This window comes from Geospiza fortis, unplaced genomic scaffold (assembly GCF_000277835.1).
Source record: "Geospiza fortis unplaced genomic scaffold, GeoFor_1.0 scaffold25, whole genome shotgun sequence".
Classification (NCBI taxonomy): Eukaryota; Metazoa; Chordata; class Aves; order Passeriformes; family Thraupidae; genus Geospiza; species Geospiza fortis.
In genome coordinates, this window is record NW_005054423.1 from 458338 (window position 1) to 482814 (window position 24477).

The 24477-nt window shown below is 38.5% G+C and overlaps 1 protein-coding gene across 1 annotated transcript in view; it reads right to left on the minus strand.

Annotated features, from left to right (window-relative positions):
- Positions 1-256: 256 nt before the first annotated feature.
- Positions 257-24477, minus strand: part of ZBTB10 (zinc finger and BTB domain containing 10) — a 31066-nt gene continuing 6845 nt past the window's right edge. Inside the window, exons 3-7 of the mRNA XM_031061715.1 lie at positions 24050-24476; positions 16622-17526; positions 7335-7508; positions 5305-5480; positions 257-2966 (exon numbers count right to left, since the gene is read on the minus strand). Of these exons, the coding sequence (XP_030917575.1) occupies positions 2661-2966; positions 5305-5480; positions 7335-7508; positions 16622-17526; positions 24050-24476 (1988 nt within the window). The 3' untranslated portion in view covers positions 257-2660. The remainder of the gene's footprint in view (positions 2967-5304; positions 5481-7334; positions 7509-16621; positions 17527-24049; position 24477) is intronic.

Genomic DNA, 24477 nt, shown 5'->3' on the forward strand with positions numbered 1-24477 from the left:
TCTCCAAGACAAGAACAGTGGACCTTCACTGAAGTATTTCACACCATTTGCTAGAGACAGTCAGCCTCTCTCTCCAACCTACCATGGGCAATTACATGCAACTTGTAAAAGCAAGCAGTTAAGCTTTACCAAGGAAATTATGATTGTCACAATGCAACAGAATATTAAGGCCAGTGAATAACTGAATAATTATAAATAACACAAATGTTTACTAAGGCCTGCTTTTCCAAACAGAACCAGAACAAAAGCACAACAATTCTGTAGTGTACCAAGTGTATATTTCAATTTACTGTAATGCAGTCTAACAACAAATTTGGTCATAATTTACCAGATATACATAAATGATTTAAGTAGTAAAAGAAGATTCAGTTCCAAGAGAATAAGTTCATACCTTGAAGAAAAAATCCCAACAAAACAAAAGGGGAAAAAAAAGGAAAATACATTAAGAATGTAGAGCCAGGTCCAGTTTCTAAGCATTAAGTGAGCAGTATTCTAATAAAGCAGATTTAGGTGAATTTCAGATATATATATATATTTATATATATAGACAGATCTACCAATTGTAAACTATGGTTTTAAAAGGGATAAATGGGATGGAAAAATCTTTATGCTATACTTACATATTCACAAAGCAGAACATTACTTTAACGTTTAAAATACTTTTTCATTCATATCATTTTTGCCCAACTAATTTCTACTTTGGACCCCACCAGAATTACACATTACTCATTTCAGTCTAGAACAATGAGAATAAAATGTAATCTTCAGTGTAAAAAAAGGTACCCTGCCCTCCCCACCCTCCCCAAAAAACTATTCATGTCAGGATTACAATGATGTGGAAACTACCAATGAAACAAGTGGATGATAAAAAAAAGCATTTTAATTCCCATATAACTGTAGTTCAAACTTATCATCTCAGTTTCCATCAGCAAAAACAATGTCTTAACATTATGTTACTGTTCTATGGACAACAGTAAAGCTTGTCTCTTTAAATACATACCAACTTTGATCAGATGGAGCACCAGTAAGATTTTGTCCATCAAAGCATAATTCAAAGTTATCCACACAACTACCATAATTTAGTTACCTGACAAAATAGGAAAAAATATACTCACTTTAAAATTAAACAAAGTTGAAAAATATGGTGACCCTCAATTGTTTTTTATACAGTACTGTCACACTGGCCTAGCTATGTGTCATGACAAATGCTCTGCATATTTACTCACTGTGACATAATAGTACATCAGACTTATTGTTCCAATGATTGCCTGAATTAACTTGCCTTAGGCTAGACAACACAGAGGAGTTTAAGGTGAAGGTGTAATGCCCTCCCCTCCCTATTAAAGGGGCCTGAAATCATTGGTACAATATTACAAGCTTAGGAAAAAAAAAAGAAAGAACTACATGGCTACAAAAAATTCAAGTTTCAATGCCTCCTAGAAAATCTGAAACAAAGAGCATAAGGAGCATATCCTCCTGAAAAGTAGACAACTCAAAGAGCATTTTTTCCTTTGGACTTCTTGTTTTTCTTAAAAAAAAAAAAATTTCCAGCAAATGAGCAAGTTAAATGTAGTTTGTTTATATTAAATACTAACAACAACCCACGAAGTACAAAAGAATAAAAATTACTTTGTGTTCAATGATGAACGATGGGCACACTAGCCTAGTGTCCAATTCATATCACATAAACTAGCCAAAAAACGGACAAGTAAGAAATTATTGACCAAAAAGTTGTTTTAATATGACACTTTCTCCATTCCTTGCATTTTTATTCTGTGGGACTGAGGTATACACCAGGGAAACAAAAAAATTTTGAGAGAAGGGGGGCCTTAGAAGGGAGAAGAAACATTATTACATCAGATACCTTTTAGCATGACTGTCTCTTTTGACTAAGTGGCACAAGAGTTACCCATGCTCTGATCAGTCTATTGTTTCATTACTGGTCATTTCTTCTGCATTATCATTTTAAAACTGATGAATCAACAACAACCTTCTTTAAAAACAGACACTAAATTAATGCCATTAAAAGACTTCTCCAGTGCTTATCACCCATAGCACCTGCCAGCATAGAGCCAAAAGTTTTCAACCCAAATTTCAATACGGTGTTGGCAATATCTGTGACACATATTTAAATGATTGGCTTTCACCTATCAGATTACAGGAGAGGTAAGGTTTGTATGGCAAAGACATGCTTGTGGAAAATGAGCCACCAGCCCAAATTAGCTTCACTGACTTGCTGACAAAAGTACGAGTGGATTTGGGAAAGCTGTCTTCGTATTTCCATACCAAATTGCAAATTTCTTCATTCATGTTAACAGGTACATGAATGTGTAACATAATTACAGTTACTACTATGTCTGAATAGGACCCAAGTAGCTATAGCCTATAAATAATAAAAAATACATTTTTCTTTTGATAACTGACTGTAGATGTGAGGACTCTGTATAATTCAACCAAACGGTTGTATGCTGTACAGTCCTGTGCAAATATCATAAAAAAATTAATAATCCTTTTTTTTGCTATAAGGCTTTGACCCTACATTTTCACAGCAACATAACTACCATCCAGCCTGTACCATATTTCGCAAGCCTTCAGTCCAAGAATTCAAGCAGTCAATCCGTACAGTGTCCACCTGCAGCACCCTGAAGTCTCGTGCTCTGTCAGTCATCTAAAGGCATACAGACTTCCCCGCCTTCATCCCATCGAGACTGCTCATTCTGTTCTTCTACATCATCACCCAGCTCCTCATCGCCTTCTCCCACTTCATTCTCTTCGTATTCTTCATCCCTAGGGAAATCTGTGTCCTGCACCTGGTCTGCTCCCTCCTGCCCTCCAGGCTGAGATTTATCTGCACAGTCTACACAAACTCCGTAACGTCGTGATCCGTGTCTTATTCCAACGCTGGCTGCTAGCATGAAAATCTTCTTGCACACCATACACTTGTACTTTTTATCCTTTTTATGCACCTAAGGAAGAGAAATTTTAACAGCTGAATATAGGAATATCAGGTTACATTTGCATATAGTAATAGAAAACTATTAATAACAACAATAATAATTATTAATATAAAAATTCCTATTTTTAACTTTTCCAGAAGATACCCAATACTATTCAGAGTAAGGAAGGATTACTGGAGATCTATTTATGTATTCCTCAACAGATATGAGCTACTGCCCACAAACAAACCACTTTGTTGGAGCTCAGCAGGTTGCCTGTTTTGTACACAGGCGAGTGTTCAGTTCACATCTCCTCAGGGTACAGAGCAAGACTCAGAAGCAATGAGAGCAGCACAAACCCTTCCACTGCACACAAGATAACTAGTTTAGAAAATTGTAGAAAATTGCTTTTTACAATTTTAAATTCTAGCAATATTAAGAACAAGCAAGTGTTATTACATTCAAGAATTCAAAGAGCAAAATTCTTCTTCCATGACTTCTCCTTCCCAACACTATTAAAATTAACATCAACTTTCTAGGTCCCTTAGGTAAGTTTTTTGGCCTGTATTTGAGTCTGTGTGTAAAATTAGAAGGCTGTTGTTGACTAACCATAAATTTTTATTTTGAATTTGAAGTCCCATTGAAAAAGTTGTAATTTTAGATAAAAGAGAAATTACCACCCAAATAAGGGGAAAAATAAATTAGGTCATGATACAAATAGTCACTTCAGCTCTGCTGTATAGTCTGTACAGCTGATACGTGTGCTTTCCTCAGCCTTTAGACTTGTTATAATACTTCACACAAGGCAGAATGTTTGAGGTTTGTTGAGTTGAAATGGGAAGGAAGGGGGGAAAAAATCCAGAAAAAAAGTGTTCTGACTTCATCAGAGAAAGAACACTTCAGTTAAAGCACAGAACTGCTCTGAGCTCACTCCACAGCTGTTTTCACACTGTCTGACTTCATCTCCCTTCCTAGAGGAAAAAAAATCTTCAGCTACACGTCCTGGTCAAACAATGCAGGACAGAAAACTGAAGTCCCACTCTACTCTTCCTGGTAGACCAGCTAACTCACACTGCTGCCATCTTCTCTGGTGAGCCACAAAGGAAGGAGCATGGCCATCAATGAGGCAATAATGCCCCAATTCTCTCAGCCTTTCTGCATATGAGAGATGCTCCATCCCTCCAATCATTTTCATAGTCCTCCCCTGGAGTAGCTCCAACAGCTCCATGTCCTTCCTGTTTTGGGGACCCCAGAGCTGGATGCAGTGCTCCAGGTGGGGTCTCATGAGGGGCAGAATGCCCTTCCTCACCCTGCTGGCCACACTGCTTTGGATGCAGCCCAGGATACATTTGGCTGTCTGGGATGAGAGAGCACACTGGGGGCTCATATCCCACCTCTCACCCACCAGCACCCCCAATCCTTCCTGGCAGGGCTGTTCTCAACGTGTTCACCCAACAACCTCTACAGACACTGAGAGTTGCCCCAGCCCAGGGGCAGCACCTTGGAGAAGTGCAATTTACCCCACTCCATGTGCTAACTAACCTTTTCTAGCTATCTACAAAACAAGGGGAATTTTTAAAATCACAGCTTGGAAAAATGTTATTATTTTCTCACCACCAACATGATCTTGCTTTTATTATTGCCCTAAAACACACCTTGGATTTTATATTGTATATATTATAATGAAGTCTTAATTTCATTGTAGACTAGATACAAAGTACCTACTAAATACCCAAGACAGATAAAACTTTCTCTGGATCCTCAGATAAATGAGTACTCAAATCAAATCCCGAGTTATGCAATGTGCACAGAACAGGGTAAGCTGAACTCCTGGTTGTAGTACTGGCAGAATGCAAGTCAGACAGATGTTTACTTTCTGCATCAGATATTTTTCATTCTTTCCTAATCTTAAAGCAGATACTGTATTATAACTTTGTCTAGTTGTGAAATAAACATTTCAGAACTACCTCAAGATATTGTGCAATTGCTGAATTAACAGGCTGCCCTGACAGAAAATAGTGATGCAGCATTATAGACCAAGATGTGATGTTCTACTGCAGTAAAGCTAAGCCAAAACTGCTTTTCATTATCCTCAGAATACTTATATACACTGCATCCCTTTATCACATCACTTTCAAAATAATCTTGAAATTACTGTCTTCGTTGACACTGCATTTTCCATTAAGAAAACAAGAGGCACAGTTATCCAAGAAATGTTTATCTTCATCCATTTCAGATCAAGATAAGACAATTTACATTATGTCAAATCAGAGAACAGTTTGTTCCAACTACCAAAACACCTGAAAAACCCCATAAAACCCCACACATACATGTGCATACATATACATGAACACTTGAGATTACCTACCAAGGAATGTCTCTTTACATGCTCTCTTCGTGTAAACAGCTTCCCACAGATGTCACAACTGAAAGATCTCACTCCTGTGTGAATGAGCAAGTGTCTCTTTAGTGTTCTTCTGTATTTGGCTACATAATTACAGTGTGGACACTTCAACTTGTTCATGATTAAAGCAGAGGAATCGCCTGAAAGATAAGAAGCATCAGGGGAAAAGATGATGAAACACACAAAAAATAATTTAAATTTGTTCTGCCTGGTGCACAAAAATAAACAGGTGCTAAAACAATAAAGCAAAACACATGACCTTTCATCAGTGAAATCAGGACAATGCCTGTCTGCAGAAATGCAAAATGCCACTAAGTTCTGCATGTACAATTCTACTAGAAAAATACCTACTTGTAACCAAGTCATTTTTACCACAGAAGTCTTAGTTCATTAACTGAAGTTAGTTAACTACAATTTACCAATATTTCATTTTCCTAGATGTCAGTTATACCAGAAAACATTTTCTTCTGCATTAGAAACCCTCTAACACTGCAGCATTTAGACAGTTGCAATCCTCTCTTCCAATATTCTATTTAGAATTACATGCAGGAACCATCTACCAAGATCTGACTTTTAAAAAAGTATAAGTAAGAATGAATTTTGACAAGAGGAGTAGGACACTAAGAGGTAGCAAAATTCTGAAATTCTCAAAAAGGAAGTTATTGGTTCAGATTTTACCTATTTTCTACTTTGATCTAACAGCAGAAAAAATAGAAAGAGCAGAAAAACCTTCTGAAGAAGCAATATCTCACTTCTTCCTTATGATGGAGGAGAACTCTCTATATAGTTTGCCCAAAGGATATATGCAAAACATGTTTAATACAGTTGCCTATTACTGTGTGAAAAAGAACACCATAGGATTCTATGGCGTGGAGAAGGCCACACGGAAATACAAAGATGACTTTGATAATAGCATACTGACTCAGCTTACTACAGGTGAGAACATATGAACATAATCATAACCCTCTAGAAGCATCCAAAAAGCACTGGCTAAGGCTACATGATTATGTGCAAGAGTTTCTCGTGCTCACATTGGCAGGAAGAAAACATAAGTAAATGCACATTATGTGCACATGCTCACAGGCCTGTCTCTAGAGCTGCCTCCTTTGAGCTTTTAAATCCATCCAAACATGGAAGTTACATTTTGCTATTATTCACAAGATTGTGCATTGGAGCACTCATGTGAGCTGCATGTTCACATAACGTCACCTAATGGCTTGTGTGAAGAAAAGTAAGTCTTATGCAGGCAGACATCAGGGCTGCAAGATATATGGGAATTTAATGGTTTAAGAACAGACAGACTTCCTAAGACCCAGCTTCTAATTTCTTGACTGCCAGCAAATTTCACCTTTTGATGATCACATTTCTTCTACTCTAACCCCCAAAATATTTAAAATAAACCATAAGCCACATCCCAGTAACAGCTCAGTTAAAAAGAAGAGGTAAGTATTACTATTACCCAGTACTTGATATTTTCTTTTTACTGAAGACTTTATGTATTGTAAGAAACTAGCAACTATTGTTTTAGATATGGTGGTATTTTCAGTATGTTTTCAGACAGGAAAATAATTACAGATAATTGCTTGCTTGAACTGACAGAAAAACGCTTAATTACAGCTACATGGAACTAAAAACGTTTATTGTAATGAAGTTTTTTATTTTTAACAGCAAGACATATGCTGAGATCTCCTTTTAAAACTATATTTATTTCCATATCTTCACCATCCAAGTTTTCAATTTCAAAGGCCATTTATCTGTATTTAGCTTATTAAAGGGACAGGCAGCTATCAGGTTATTAAAGGCCTCAGGTACCTTCACACTGAGTCACAATACTAGAACTGATATAAATCACATTCTGGTTTTACTCTTCCATACATTTGAATTCCTTTTCCTCCCTCCAAGGAAGTACATTATCCAGAAAGGCAAATGATACGGAAGAAGATTGATTAAATAACTTCCTAACCCTCTACCTACTCTCCATCAGACACACTTACCATTTTCCCAAGCTTCTTTTGGCCAAGATTCTGGCAGCAATCCATACTTGAAATCACTTGAAGTACCCGGTAGCAGCCCATACTTGAAGTCACTTGAAGTACCCGGCAGCAATCCGTACTTGAAGTCATTTGAAGTACCCGGCAACAGTCCATACTTGAAGTCACTTGAAGTAGCTATTAAAGACACATTCTTTCTTTAGCTTCCTGGGTTCTAATCAGTCATCAATCTAATCTGTTTAGCAATATATGTCCTTTTTAAACTGTGACAAAAACGTTTCTAACCTTAAAATAGTAATTATAGCATGTTTTCACATAGTATTCAATACTAAAACAAGAAATAACTGTATTCCTAACTTCAATGAAATGAGACCCTTGAACTACTCTCCCCAGCACCATTTCTTCTCCCCATCCTGAGAAAAGTTGAAAGCCTTTTTCCTACTGCAGGGACTTTGATGGTAAGGATATGTATTCCCTCACTACCATCATGAGGGGGCTGAAAGGTTTTCCATCAGAAAACCTTTCTCTTCAGAACTGCTTTGTGCAGTGACTTCACCTGGACTGCCAAAGTACTCTAGCTGGTACAAAACTAGGTATTTTCTACTAGAGGCATGGGGTTTTTTTACTGCCTTAAAAAATCTTCATGGTATATATATATATAGTACTTTAAATACCTTTATTTATATAAAGGATCCTACAGCTATGTCAAAATCCTTTCCTGAATAATCATCTCCATTACTCTACAACCACATCAATTCAAGAGACTGTAATTACTTGGACTATAACAGCTTAAAAGACTAGTTTGCATATTTACATTTGCTCTTAAGACAAGATCTTCTGCAGTTTATGTTGTCTTTGTATCGTTTTTTCCTCTTTAAAAAATAAAATGATTCAGAAGTGAACAATGCCTTAAAAATATCTTAGCTTGTTTACTTACATATTTCATAACAAGTAAGAACTGCATCAGTGAACATGGAGTCACTATTACAGAGCACAGAGAACTATAAATAGTACACAATAAAGCTGCACTAAGAATTTGACAAAATCATATTTGTTGGGCAAAAGCTCTTCTGGCAATAGTGCAAATCAATGTTCCCCCCAATCCCCAAGACAGGAGTTTGTTGGAAATCATGAACTCGTAAATCCATTACTTTCCTCACGGGCAAACAGTTGTTAAATAAACAAACTGCAGTGGTAACTGGCAGATTTCCTTTTATTCCTCTAGATGGTAGTTGAGTCCTCACATTGGATTCCCAATGTCACCACTGTGAAAGTCTTGAGGAGATGTATTTTCGCTTTCAAGCCTGAAACTACACATTTTAATAGCCCAAAGACTTCTTTTTATCCTTACACTGTTCATTCTAAGGATTTTTTGGGAAAGGGAATTGTCTTAGGCTAAACCAGAATTTCATGCAGCTAGCAGCAAGCTGCATATTTAAACACTTCCAACCTGCAGTTTTACTGGAAAAAAGTACAGATTACAAATCCTCACAGCATGAGACACAAAGTAGTTTCATTTACTGCTCAGGCAGCATTACCACTGGCAGCAGTGATTTGGTCTGCAACATAAGACAACAGTTCAAAAGGACATCACTCAACAAGTAGGAAGCTTATAATTCTATCTTATCCATTAGACAATGGCAAACAACAAGCAAAGCTGGATCATGACTGCCAAACTAGGCATTCCACCAGAGCTTTTAAAAAGCAGAGCTTGAGTGAATGCAGATGAGAAATAGCAGTATTTTAGTTCATCTAACTATCTATTTTGCTATAAAAGGAAGAAGAGGGAAGGGAATAAACCTCCCTCTCCCTTAAAAAACACAAAGCAGTGAGGAAAAATTTTTAAATTACTGACTCTAACTTTAATTACTGGCATAACTTCTGTTATGTCCAAAAGAGGCAAGAACTCCTTATACTAATTTGGAGTGATGGACTCCAGCAATGGCATCTCAACAGCTCAAGGAATAGAACACAGATACCCTATAGACATGCCAACTACACATTCCTTTGAGGTGAGAAGGAAGACTTCCTTCTGTAATACACACAAAAGGATTAGAGAGGAAGCAGTGTTGTGCTCTTAAGGCTAAAAGCCTCCAAATTACAGCAGGCTTCAGGATCTAGCAGAGGGGAAAAAAAACCAAACCTACTTTTATAATATTTCAAGTATTAGATCCTTTCTTTATAGATTTTTCTCCCTGTCCTAGAACTGTAGCTGAATAGTGAAAGGTCAATCAGTAATAAAATATTTTAATCACTTTTCCCTCCCTTATAGGATGAATATCTCCAAGATCAACAGACCCAAGTCTTTACTGCGCACAGATGTAATGTTATGCTGCGTACAGGCACTATCGTATAGCTTCCTTCAGAATAAGCATACACCAAAGACTGACCATAGGTAAGAGTTGGACCAAGCTGAGGACACTTTATAACACTATCACTTTGATAATTCTTCTGTATTTATGAGAATACAAACGAAATGTCACTAGGAACATTTATGTACACAGCTGATATTTAAGTCTGAGGGAACTTAGGAGCTCAAACCCCTGCATAATTCGAGATCTTAGCACAAGACTCAGCATAGCCAAATAAATTTAAGAGCTGTCATCTAGTGTAAGTAGTAGCTACTAAATCTTTCAACCTCCAGCTGGAAGAGAAGACCCAGTATAACATGAAAGAACACCAGCACAGATACCACAAGTGATAAGAGGTTGCTACACATGCTTCATGCTTCAGTATACATGACTAAGTAGATAATAATTAAACCTAATGCTTATTCTTAGAATAATTCGTTGACCTAGAAAACCTGCTTTCTAGATTAAGCACACATTTAATGTGTTCAAAACAAAACCATGCAAAAGGCATCTTTAGTATCTAACTGCTCATCCAAACAAGACAGACTTGAATTACACACAGACTGGAAGCTCAAAGTGCAATACCCTGCCTCTTCTACCTTCCCCAGCTGGATATAGATCCCACAGTCAGGTAAGCTTCCAGAATGCAACACATTTACAGACTCCTGTGGCTCAGAGTATCTTCTCCCATTTCTCCTCTCACCCAGGCTACTGCCCCCTGAAACCTGCTTGCAAAATTAGACATAGTTATCATCTGGTCACGTCAAAGCCAGATGATAGCCTCTTGATAGGAGGCTGAAAGCAACTATGGATGCAGTCATATTGGTATACTGGGGATAGGGTGCAAAGGGGGAAAGTATAGACAGGTAAGGCAGACCTCTGAGGAAAAAAAAAAAGCTAATTAGAAGCAATAATATTCTGTGTCTCCAGACTAACCACCTGATCACAACTTGCCTCTGATCTAAAGTTCCCTTTTTACACTTGAGTTGATTTCTAAGAGGTATAAGTTAATAATCCAAATGTCAATTAACCTCAAACATTTACCCATTCTTCTAGCCTGCATGGATATAAGGCTATCAGTAATCTCATCTTCAATAAAAGCCAACAACAAGCAAAGACAAAATAATAAAAAAACCCCAGAATACAAAGAAGCTGATTAACCATCAGCACTAAAACTCACACTGTGTTGATTTGACAAGAGATAGGACAGTGTGAAATAAAATAAAGTGGTTGTGTGGCTTTTAGACAACTAAAAAAAGCTACCAAAAATATTGTGAAAGGATTTTATGTTCTACTGTGTTTGCTTCCAGGAAAAAGGATAACCAGAAGATACAATGATTTTCAGTTTTGAAAGCAAGAGGTAGGCGTGCACCACCAGAAAGAGAATATGTCTAAGCCAGAAGCATCCTTAGTTTGACAAATTTCACTCTTTTTCTGATTTATATCAGGAAATATACAGATTTGGGGGCCAGAAAAGGATATATTACTGAGTAGGAGATGATATGGGAAATAATGAGAAGTTCACTGACAGAAGCCATTGAACAGGGCATTACAGAAAAGGACACACATATGGCACACTGAGGGAAAAAAACCAAAACTTTGCATTAGATACAGCTGTTTGTAGTGAACTTAACTTCTGTTTTCTTTACACACACTAGCACTGGAAACAGCGCGAAAGTAAGAGAAAAACAAATACTATTTTTCACTATATTTTTGACACTGACTGCTCATCTAATCAATTAAAAAAGACAAAGTAGACAGGATAAGCGATTAGGCCATAGCTTTCAAGGATTGCAAAGAAAGCAGTGGTAATCTACTGATACAATCTGGATTGCTATTAGAGAGCTGGATTTGTTGCTTATGTTAGGTAACATGACAGAGGAAACAGCACTGCCAAGACTGACATACTAGAAAGGTGGGGAAAAGAAAGCATCTTGAGCTCCCTTGGTTCCCAGAGTATTCCTCACATCTTTAACCTTGCCTCTTCTGAAAAGGCTTATTCTGGAAGCACATCACTCCTCAACCGCCCCTTGCAACAGAGGGCTCAGACATACTCAAGACATTTTGGCAATGCAATCTTACTCATACTCTATCTATTGCTCCAAATTGCTCTCAATTTTTACTATTTTTCATTCATGAAAATGTGGTATATTGCTGCAACTATGGAGTCAGATCTAGCATCAACTACCCCTGACAGAAGACCATTAACTGATGCCAAATATATTATGCACTTGCTTTTCCACTTGATTATCATACCTTCCCTGAAAAATTCCTTCCCAAGAAAGTGAAAGCTATTTTGCTGATCTCCTCCAACAACTACACCAGTGAAACAGAAAAAAGTAAAGAACTTTCTTCATGCAGACCATTTATTTGTGGGGCAGTTAACTGTTCTCATGGATCCTTTTTAGTAAGTCAATGCATTACACTGAGACTCAAAGGGATTTCCAGGCAGAGATGATCTGGAGACACCACAAAACCTTCTTCCCCAACCCACTGACAAAAAAAAAACAACCCGAAAAAACCAAAACCACAAAAAAAAAAAAAAAAAAAAAAAAAAACCAAAACAAAAAAAAAAAAAAAAAACAAAAAAAAACAAACAAAAAAAAAAAAAACCAAAAAACCAAAAAAAAACCAAAAAACCCACCAAAAAAAACCCCAAAAACACCCACAACAAAAAAACCCCACAAAACATTGCCTGGAATTGGAATTGTAGGCTCAGGGACAGACCATACTGTGAGAATGTGTGGAGGGAATCTCCTTGTCTTTGGGATGATCCCTGGGAAAGGTAAATTGTATGAATGGGGAAGAGGTTGACCCTCAGATATTGCAGTGTTTTCAGATGACTTCTAAAAACCTTTGACACCTTCAATACTGGATTACATAGGGAATGGGGCAAATAAAGTGGTTAAAGGTCCATCAAGGAACTCAAATCTTTTAATTGGGGTACCAGCTTAAGGTCTAAAAAAAAAAAATGACTGAGAGTTAGAGCACCATGGAAAAATATACAGTTCTTTTTTCTTTGGTAACACAGTCAGTTCAAGTGGGGTTTATGCCTACAAGAAATATACACATGTCCTGATAAGTCCATCAATCTTGATTTCTTCAAATACAAAGATACCTGCTTTACTGCAAAGCCTAATCAAGTTGTGTTATGCTCCTCCCTTGCATCATGACAAACACTGGGACCAGCACTACATTTTCTGCAAGCAGGTTTAGCTGCTGTTTGTATCCTTCTGAAAAGTAGTTGTTTCTACAGCAAGCTGAATTAATTCCTTAAGAACTCCTACAAAATCAATCAGGAACCCTCTTGTTCCACCAAGGACAGTTTTAATCCTGCCCTTGTTATCCTTTCCCTCACCCCCATCAGAGTACAGCATAATCTAGCCTGAAAATCACAGTAACAAATTACACACTTGCAGCTTCATAAAGCTACTGAGATATTGCATGCAAGTCTCCTAAAAGTCAACACAGTAGTTCCAGAAAGCATAAGCAACACTTCACAGCTGTGTTCTGAAGTCTGAGGATAGGACACTTTAAAAAAAAAAACCAAAAACACCATGCCCAGATGAAAGGCATACCCAAGAAGTGATGAAAATTGACAAAATCAGCCCATGAACAGACATTAAGCATATAATGAATTATGTTCACTGAGCTTTTATGATCTTTTGTAACACACTCTAACACTGACTGTAATGTGTTGTCTGCATGGTTATTTTCACTATGGTAAATGGTTAATTGTAGGATGAATGATGGCTGTAAACAGTAAAAGACCTTTTTAGCAGATTATCAACTAGGAGAGAAAATCCTCAGATAAGTGGTAACATTCCATGTTTAGTTAAAAAGCTACTTTAATTCATATAGCTAAATTGGAAAAGTCTTGAAAACTTAAGTAAAATATAAGTAAATGTAAGACAGTACAAGGAATTTCAAATCCATCTTAACTTTTTTAAAGCTTCTCTAAAGCTCACCAACACGATATTTTCACAGGGATGGTGTTAAACTCACTGGCAATGATGCCTCAGGTTTTAGCTTTTATATTTTTCCGATTCTGTACTGCTTTAGTGTGTAGTTCTGAGCTTCATATTAGGGGACGGTAAGCTCTCTTCACAGAGTAGGTAGACAAAACAATTCTTTCTCTAGCTGGGGACCAAGGACAAATGATCCAAGTTTCAGGCCCAGGAGCATAAACAATGGTCTACTGAAGAGAGAAAAAGAAGAAGGATGAGATTTCATAACCTAAAGCTATATCAGGACAATTAAGTCCAATATGTAAATGGACCTGAACTTATAGGAGTGTGAGACCCCGTGGCCGGTCGTCCATTTTGTGGCCATTTTGGGTTCATCTTGGGTGTAGCTATGGCTGAGGTCTTGTGCTGCTCAAGGTGTGTCCATTGAAGCTTTTAAATAAATACCTACTTTATTCTTTAACTCCATCTAGCCTCTATTCTACGCCAGCCTTCACAAGGCATGAGCAACACCGGGTGAGAGGAAGAAGCAGCTGACATATCCTTATTGGCTATGAGTAGAAAAACTCATGTTCAGCAAGGAGCAGTTTAACATATTTGCTTTACTGGAACAAGAGGGGTAGCAGATGCTTCAGAAAGCTTTTACTCTTTACTATCTAATACTTACCAACTGTACCCAACTGGAAAATTAATTTACTATAGAATTCAAGGAAGTGGCTTCAGGGATAAATTTTTGTAGTGAGAGGAGTGATCTTAAGTAGGCTTCTCTTCCACCATATCTACAGTATCATCATAAAAGCACCAGATGAAGCCAAACCTAAATCAAGGGCACAGAAACTCCCCCTGCATGTAACTGACAGTTCATAACCACTGGTGTTACCCCCGTCAGAACATGACAAAGCATAATAGTAGAAGCTCAATGTTTCCGTTTTAGCAACCAACAGGAGAGCACACTCCTTAGCTCTGAATATAAGAAGTTATTATTTATTTTTTTTCTTATAGAATTGTCTTATATCTATTCCAGATTACATTTTCTTATGGATTTTTTACCTCTCAGTGCCTATTATTTTTGGTAGTTTTTCATCCCCACAGGAAATTTAATCCAAAACTAAAAAGTTATTGTGTAACCTGCAGGTTACTCTACAACTCATTCTTGACATTCTTCCAACTCTGCACTCCTCCCTCTTCCACCTTTTCTTTGGCATAGAGGGAGCAGTTAAAAGAAGAGTGTTGAAGAGTGGAATCTACCAGCAAAGCAAAGAAAAAGAGCCACAAGTAGAAGAGAAAATACCAAAGGCTGAAGAACGGACTACAGGTGAAAAGTAAGTTATACCGAGCCCTGCTTCAGTCACTCTTCTTGTTTCAAACAATATGCATTCAAGAACTTAGTAAAAGTGAAGATATTATTACAAAAATATTAGATATGGCTTCCAAAAGAATTCTGACACTGACAGAAAATGTAATTATGTACTTAGGAACATATATGGTGTGTTCTGAAAATACCAAGGAGAATCACTAGTTGACTAGTATTTTAGAACTCAGTAAATGAAATAAACTTTCCCCTGTGGTCACAGAGCTTTCAATGGTTTTGGACTGACACCACAACACATATTCAGTATGCTCTGTCTCCAATACTGTTCTTTTCATCAAAATGCTACACGAATGTATTTTGTAATTTAATTCTTTAGCATAACAAGTTACTGGAAACATTGGTGCTTCTGTCAAAAAAAACCAAAAAACCAACCAGCCAACCAAAAAAACCCACAAACAAACAAAACCAACAAAAAACAGGGACTAAACATACTGCACTGCCCATGCCCTCCATTATTTCTCCAAGACATCTTCACAGCACACATACAAAATTCCACAGAATCCAAACAACTATTTATATCTGTTGTTGGTGCCATTATACAGTAGACATAGTCTCTGCACTTCCATCAGTAGAAGACACTGAATATTTACCCCTTATAAATCCTCAACAGAAATCACATGCTAAATTGTGTCAGAAATTTTGTATTTGTGCAGCTAATACACACATCCTCCTCAGCTCTTGCTTCAGACCTTCTGCTGTCCTTTTTCATGGCACTGCAACTAGAGCAAGTAGTGTAGCCCTGCACAGGCAGAACTGTCGGGTGGGTGCTGAGGACCCAACATCCACCCCTCCCTGCAGCTAAAGGTGCTTCACTTGGGCTAGATCTAACCTGGTGCTGTGGACCTGAGGCATATTAGCAACTGTCATGCTCCTGAAACAGCTTCTATCCTCAGCTCAGCCAGAAGGAATCCTGTGCAGTCGAACAAAGCTTAGCCAGTAAGAGAAGTACAGGAAATTCACTTCACAAGCACAACTCCCAAGTAAAGCTAAAGCAGACCTAAGCAGAGTTCAGAGATGAAGACCAGAGATAAGTAACAAGCATTTGCAGAAGTGCTCTTCAGCACAGCTGCTTCTCCAGACCTGCTCTGTTGTGTCACACAACTCACTAAGCACATGAAGGTTTCTTGTACTGGAGAAACACATCCCCAGTCCCATCCCACACTGCTCTGCACTGGCACGGGTCACCACAGTACTCAGACACTGCTGGCACCACACAGCATGACCATGGGTCTCCATGTGCCCCCCGGGGACCACTGCTCGTCCATGGGCAGGAGCAGAGCAGGGCCCCTGGAGGAGACATCCACAGTTCCTTGATGTCTGAAGCAGGCATACATTTTAAACTGCTTTAGAAACAAGAGACATCTATAGAACTTTGTTCCAGCTGTGTCTCAAATTCACCCCTAACTTGGCTTCTAAATTGCAGTAAGTTTTCAAAACTATTAATTCACCAAAAAGTGAGGCAGGCAAATGACAGTATTTCAAATCCATACATTAACTCTTCATACAGCATAATTTAAAAAAAAACCCAAAAGTTATGTAGTCAGGTACTGCAGTCAATACTTTAATTTTCAAATGCCATAATTGACATTAAGCAATATTTACCTGCTTCTTCTTTAATAAATGACAAATCTTCTTCTGGATATGGGACTGATGGTTGCAACACTGAGCAATCTTCAGAGTTCTCTTCAGTATTAGGTGGTATATTATAAATAAATCTCTTTGCAGTTTGGTTTTTCCTTCTTGCTTTTCCAGGTTCTTGAACTGATTGTCCCTGTGCACCCATGTCATTCCACACGAAAACTTTTCCCTCACCTTGAGATTCATTTTCAGCCATTTCAGGTGAGCTGTCCTGGACCCAACTGCAGTCATTCATTTGGTAGCTTTCCATTTGGCCCTCATCAATAGGGTAAGTATCATTCTCAGTTTTTATGCTACTTGCCAAGTTGGTGAGGTTGCGTGTTGCCCAGAAGCTGGCAACTTTTTGATCCCTTGGAGATAAACCATCCCTACTAACAGATCTTCTATTGTAATCCACTACAACAGTCTCTGGAGCTTCTGATTTTATACTTATGTTTAAGGCATCTTTAATGAAGTTGCGGCAGGACTGGACAACCTCCGTCATCTGAAGGTAGCTGGCCACCGACATCACTTCAATGGCGTTTTGGCTCGTAAGCACGAGGTTCCCAGAATACAAGAAGTCCAAGATGACAGAAAAACCTTGAACAGCAACAACGTCTAAATAGGTAACAGTGGTTTGGTTACGGCTTTCTTTGTTTGTAAAGCAATACAGAGTCTTAAAGAAGCGGCTGCCTGCAACCAGGATGTTCTTGTGAGCTCTGAAGACCCTCCCACTCACCACAATATTAACATCACAAAGAATGCCTTTCTTCCTTTGCTCGTTGAGCTCTTGCAGGAGCTGATAGCAGTAAGAGTTCTCATTTGGCCTGCTGTTAAAATCACAGTATCCTTCATTATTCAGTTCTGATGGTAACTCTGTCTCCTGCAATTAAAAAAACCGCACAAACATAATTAGCTCTTAATAAATGCTCTCCTTAGTTCTTCAACACAATAAAAAGGATATGAAATAAACTAAAGAAGATTATTTTAATCAAACTATTTTTTTGTTATTTATGTTCTTGGTCACAAAGGCAGACAGGAATATATAAATAACAAGATATTTCTGAAAACTAAAAATCATGCTCTCATTCTGCACGTTCCACCCCCAAGTTTAAAACAAACAGAGCTAGATTTGCCTTGAGGGCAAAGGAAGGGAAATTTCAGCCAAAAGTAAGGAAACATATCCCTTGTTCTTCCCCAGAAATCTCCACTTAAACAATTAAGCAGAATCTGGTTAAGTGATTCAACATTTTCTTCATGCTGAGATATGAATAGACACAGATTAGGCCTGTATGTCCCAATCTGCCTTGAATGTTTTAAAGAAAACAAACTGCTAAAGTAGATATAACAGCAAATGTATTTCTTAATACGGTTTTACAAACTAAGTATTTATCCTTTGTTTTTTAACTGCAGCAGGTTTAGGATTAAACAGTGTATCACATGACAAGCACACAAAATACTGCAGATGACAAAAAACTCCCGACTTAAGCTTCCATTACAATACTTGCCTCAGACTCTCTTGAAATAAGCCTCCCAAACTTTCCAGTGGCAACACTGGCACAATACTTATTACACACACACAACCTTTTTAAGATGTGATCTCAAACACGGCTTCAAAATTTTGCTAAAACCTGATATTTACACAAAATCCAACACCAAGACACAATTCATTATTAAAGATGAGGACAGGGAGAGATCAAGAGATCTGAACTGGATTTTAGAGCACACAGAAGACTTCTAACTCATGTTTAGATAAAGATGATTCAGAGATGCTACAAAGCAGCAGCTAGGAGAAAGCAGAAAACACAGACTGGCATATTTGAGACCATACTTATATGGGTTGACATATGCTGCCATCAAGAGCAGCAACAATGACAGTCTGTTTCATACTCTATCTCCAAGATTCTCTCTTCTTTCCTAGCAAACAAGCAAAGCCCAAAACTGGATAGTTCCAAGCCAAATCATTATTTTCTTCTCTCAGCTGCTACAACACCTAACTGATTAGGGAACTAGAGGTGGTGTTAAAGCTCATCTGCCTCAACATTACAGGTCAAAATCAGTATTAAGAAGGAAATGTTAGCACCATCATGAGCCCATAGGCTATGCTAGATCTAAAACACACATGGTAGGAAAGTACTACTCTTAATTTGGGACTAAGGCAGAAACCAGCTACATATATTTTAAAAGCCAATTTCCACCCCATAGACCTTAGTGGATTTAATCAGTACTCATCTCAATTTATAATCCCAGTGTGGATCACTGGAATGACAACTGAGGCTGTAACTACATCTAAAACAGTGTTTACATACATAAGCAGCAAATAAGGCCTGGTATAACCAAAACAGAAACTGTGCCATTTCAGCATCTCCTGCAGAGAAATTTCAGTTTGCTGTCACATTCAAGTTGCTTCTGAATTTCTACTCTTCTCAGAAAAACACTTCATTAAAGAGGAAGCAATAAAAGCAATTGGGATTTTATGCAAAAACAAACAGCAGATCTTTGCCCACCTCATCTTAATTTTTTTCCTGTACTTTATGACACACCCCAAGTACTACCTTGGATCAAGGCTGTGAAACAGTTTGCTCCAGGTGTGGGACAGCTAAGGCTGTCACTCCAAGCTCTCAGCAGATTTTGGTTCTGGACTAGTTTCCTGTCACTTTAGCAATGGAGCACTGCACAGTTTCAAAACACCAATTACACTGACACTGGATCAGATTAAGATGAAAATGACAGTACCCTGAAGTGTTGTCATGCTTGTCAATCACCAGTGACTTGCACCTCACACAGTAAATGTTAGGTAGATGCTATGATAGCTGTCAATTTCATTCTCTGAGAATACATTAAACACCTGCAGGAGTTCTTTTCTTTTGACAAACGTCTGATTAAATAACAGAGAGAGAGAGTACATTTTAACTAAGCAAGTATAAGTACCCAATCAAGCTGGGACAAAAAAACCAAATTGATATTTACAATGTGGGGTTTTTCTTTCCTGAGAACAGGACAAGCCAGCATGGTGAAGAGCAGCTGCAGATCACAAATGTGCTACAGAAATACAAGACTGAAATCTTCATTGTGACAAGACCAGAAGGTTGAGTGGAAAAATGAGATATTATGCAACCTGTGTCCAAGCTATTAGGGGTGTGTGTTGGAGAAAGAAATCAATCAGTATTATAGCTTTACAGAAGTGGGTGCATAAACATTTCTAAAACAACTGCAGTACTAAAACCAACTGGTTTACTGCTGGTATGGTAAAACAGCTAACCCTAGTGCCACAACTCAAATGAAGTCCTGACATCTGAGCAGTTATCAAGTCTATGTACATCAAGTATGACAAGTAGAACTGATATTTATTATGAGCAAAATTAACAAAACAATATTACTATGAGAGATTTAGACACAGATACAGAAAAAATACAATACAGTTCAATGGGAGGCAAGATGTAGAAAATAATTACAGGAAAAAGTGTATTTTCAAACTTCTGTAACTTACATGACACATCATCATATGGGTTCTGTTTTTTCTAATGAGAACAACAAATTAATGATATTTGCTTAGATGTCAACTATATTTTCAGAATACAGACCCCATATTCTCATCAACTAAGTTACCCCAACACCAAACCACCTCCTCCTTTAATAAACACTAGTAAGGAATAAAAGATAAAAATCAGCACAACTTCATTTCAATTTATGGCATCTTCAGTGCTCTAAGTCAAAAACATCTCTCTGTGGGTGAGATTAAGAAGTGCTCTAACAGAACAGAGACTGCTTAAGGAAACTAATATTGTGCTCAGTTTCAAAAGAATACACACAAAGATAAATTACTATGTTATATGTATAATTCATTAATTAAACTTGCCCAAAAGCTAACAGGAGCAGAAACAGATGATCAAAAATTGCTACTAGAAGTTTAGTTTGTTTAGTTTTCTTTTTCCTACTGTTCCATCAGCATACTCTGTCCCTGGAAGAAAGGACAGTGAGGGCAGGAAGAATTAAGAAAAACCCAAACCAACCTAACCACAGATCACATCTCAGCTACATGTCTATGAAAAGTAATTATGCCACATTTTTTATTTCCTTCCCCACTACCACATCTTGCTCTACAGCAGTTCCCTGTGCCCCCAAATTAACTCTTACTCTGGTAAATGTATCTTCTAAACTATCAGTAGCTTCTTAACCACAGGCAGAGGAAAATGATCTCAAAACATGGTCCCATCAGTTGCACACGATGCTCCACTGTCACAGTACACACACAGCACCACTTGCAGACAACTCAGCAATTTCAAATTATTTCATTAATTGCCTAATATCAAACTGAGTAGTTGGAGGTTTGATGAAAACACTAAATAAAAACACACTAAGTAATAGTGTTTACTCTAAGCTTGACTTCCTCCTCAACTTTTTCACTCTGCTAAGAGAAGTCAAGAAGTGAACTTAGAACACTGTAATGTAACTCTAACATCTGAAGCATGACTTCCATTCATCACTGCTCACATAATGCAAACAATTCCAGTTCACATGGAAAAAATAACACATCAAAGGCCTTCCTCCTTTTGGAGAGCTTCTGCTTTAAACCAACATGCCTGTTAGACTGGAGAAAGCTTTTCTGGCAGTATTTCCAAGGTTTAGCTTTAAATTATGTTCAGAAAGAAAATGTTTTAAGAAGATGGTTTGAGGAGAGGAATCCCCAGCAGCCAATAAATCTGCATCTTATGGACCCAAATTCATCAAAGAATTAAAATATTTTGCCATGATTTCCCACTAAGCATCCATTTCTTAAGATTCTTGCAACACAATAGTCTGTTCACTACAAAAACAAAGGTAGTTTCAAGATGATGACAAATTTCCTTAAGCTTTAATGTGAAGAAAAATTATTTTAAAAACTAGAATAGAAAAAGATTCAAGAATTTGGTCTTAGAAAGAAGCATTGGTTGACAGCTCAATACCCTTGAATTACAGCAGCTGCAACCACTTGTGATGTATTTTGGCATTCCAAATTAAATGTATCCCAAAAATAAACTGAAATCATCACTCATTTCTTCACGAGTGTAATATCCAACAGACCTATAGAAATTTCCACTGCTTTACTGTCTTAACACCTACAATTTCCTTTCTGCTCTTGAGTGGTGGCACTATGCCATATGTTTATTAGCAGCTGCTAAACATGCCCTGCAGTTGAGGCTTGTCAAGTCCATAATACATGTGTGCTGTCTCTAACACAAAGGCTGAAAGATCTCTCCCAAGTTTCATTAAATCTAAACGGCTTTGCTGCCTCATTATGTATGTTGGAAGTATGGTCAGGGTACAAATTACCTACTTTTGTTCCAAGTATCTGGTATCATGGCATTTAGAAAAAAAATGGGGCTATTGTTTTGGTATTAATTTAAACATATGTATCAAAAGAAATTCAAGTGCCATTAAGACTATGAAAGGATACGGAAATTAAACATAGAAGAGAAGGAAAACAGAGATTCTTAATCAGGTTTTTGATAAAGCAACTGTAACGTGAAAGTGCGCCACAAAGAAAACTACACTGACTCCCGGAAAACTGCAACTCCTTCCCTTGTGAGAAGTTTTTAACTGAAATGTAACTGCAGAAGGATGCACAAAGCACTGTTTTCCACTCAAAAAAAATCTCTTTACAGCTACCTTTGTCCCAACCTTATCTTTTGTACAGCACAGAAGAACCACTGACTCATCTATCCTACTGTTTCATTTATTATCACAGTTAGTACAAATATTTTTTCTTAAACTATCAGTGGTATAAAAGCAGAGATTCATTCTTACAAATATTCCCATGGCAATGAAAGGTCTTCAAATAAACACTTCCAATCATCAAATACATACTTACATTAACTCGTAGGTTACTGCAATAACAAGCCAATATTCTGTCCTCCCTTCCACCCTCTCAGTATTTAACAGTTTTACAACAGAGTCAGGTAAGGGGACAGAAAGAAAAAACAAAGTTATCTGAGTAGAGAAAAAATGCTTGGAATAGCTTTTATTTAAATACAGCTAAAACAGACTAAGAGAAGCTTCCAAGCGTAGCAGGGATTAACAGCATCTACTAACACAGGAGGCTACAGAGCGACAGCACATACTTCTACAAAGTAATCATTCACAACTCAAAGTTAGAAACTAGGCAACAAGACGGTAAGGAACACGCTGCAATAGCATTATGCAAAACTGGAACACTTTCAATGATATGAAGAAGTAAAAGAAACTAAGAATATAAGTCTCTTAATTAGAAACAACTAATTGAAAGCAAGTCTGGCTAAAACAGTGCAGAGTGAGTAGCAAACCCCAGAAGACTGAAGAAAACTGATAAGATGACCTACTACCGCATAATATCTGTAACAGTAGCTGCTATAAAACTACACTCGCTGAAAAGGTAGTATTAATCATCTTGGAGGTGAATGTTGCATTTGTAAATTCAAAAATAATATTTTGGATAACTGGTATTTGTGCACCATAAGGTTTCCCTTATCGTTCACCTAATGTTTTATAAATCATCCTGTAATCCTGATATCCTGCCCCAACATTTGACTAGCAGCTCTTGTCCAAGGTACCCTGAGCTCCTTAAGAGTGCTCAAGCAATAACCTCAATCTAACTACCGCATTACATTTCAGACTCCAAATAAAGCTACCCAGCCAAGGTGGGTGTTTTAATTAAAAGGGAATTCTAAATGCAGAAAAACGGAGTGACTAATCAATTAATTCCGACTACCGGCCTAACAATTCAAGGACTAGTCTAACCTGAAGCAACACTTAGTTAATGCCCGCAGGCAAGTTTAACGCCAGCGAAGCGATCGAGCGAACTTTTAGCAGCGCAGGCATCCCTAGGAGAAAAGGCTGCAGAAGGCTGCGGATTCAACACAAGTATTCTGTAGGGGCTTTTCATCCACGTATATTCTAGGGCAAGCCCTCCCTCATTCGTGAAAGCAGCCAAGAAACACAGCGATTTGAAGTTCAGCGGGGAACGTGAAGAGTTTCACTACTCCTACAGCGTTAGAGGAGCGCTGGCATAGTAACACGGCTTTCAGGAAACCACATGTTTATCTCAAACACACACCAAGCGATTGCAGACTTCTTGCTCAGCAACGCAATCCAAGGCAACGCAATCGGGAAAAAAAAAGATTTCAGCGCGAAGAACTTAAATACACGGAGTTATCCGATTAGTGCATCGGGGCCACGCCGCTAAGCAGGCAGAGCGATTCCAGTTTCACGCCGCCGAGTCCCCATTTCACAAGCGGTCGCTGGCCGGACACTGCCCTCCCTCCGCCCGTACCGCAGGAGGAAGTTGTAACGAGCGTATTTAAATCAGTGCTCTGACACTGGGATTCGAACGCAACTTTTTCCCACATCGCCGGTTTATCTTCAAGAGATAAACAGACGAACTAATGAAAGCAGCACCTGCCAGGGCCGGACGGGTAACGGGAACGGAATACAGCCACAAACAACAGCTCGTGCTGTGTTTGTGTGCCTGCCCACATCCAGCGGGAGAGCCACCCCAAATCCCAGAGGAGGCGATGCTCGGCGGAGAGGTGGTGCCGCAGGAGCAGGGTGCGCTTGTAGTTGCGGGTGCCCTTGCAGAGCTCGTCGTGCCCCCCGGGCAGGGGCGCGCCGGACATGATCACCTCGGGGGGCGCAGCAGCGGCGACGGCCGCGGTGCACCAGGCGCACGACATGAGGCCGGTCTCTTGGCAGTAGTAGAGCCACGGGAACTCCTTGAGCCAGGAGCCCTGGAAGGAGATGTGCAGCTGCTGCAGCAGGGACTTGGGCCTGTCCAGCGGGAAGTGCCGGATGCTCTCCCCCTCGCCGCTGCCCTCCGCCTCGTCCCC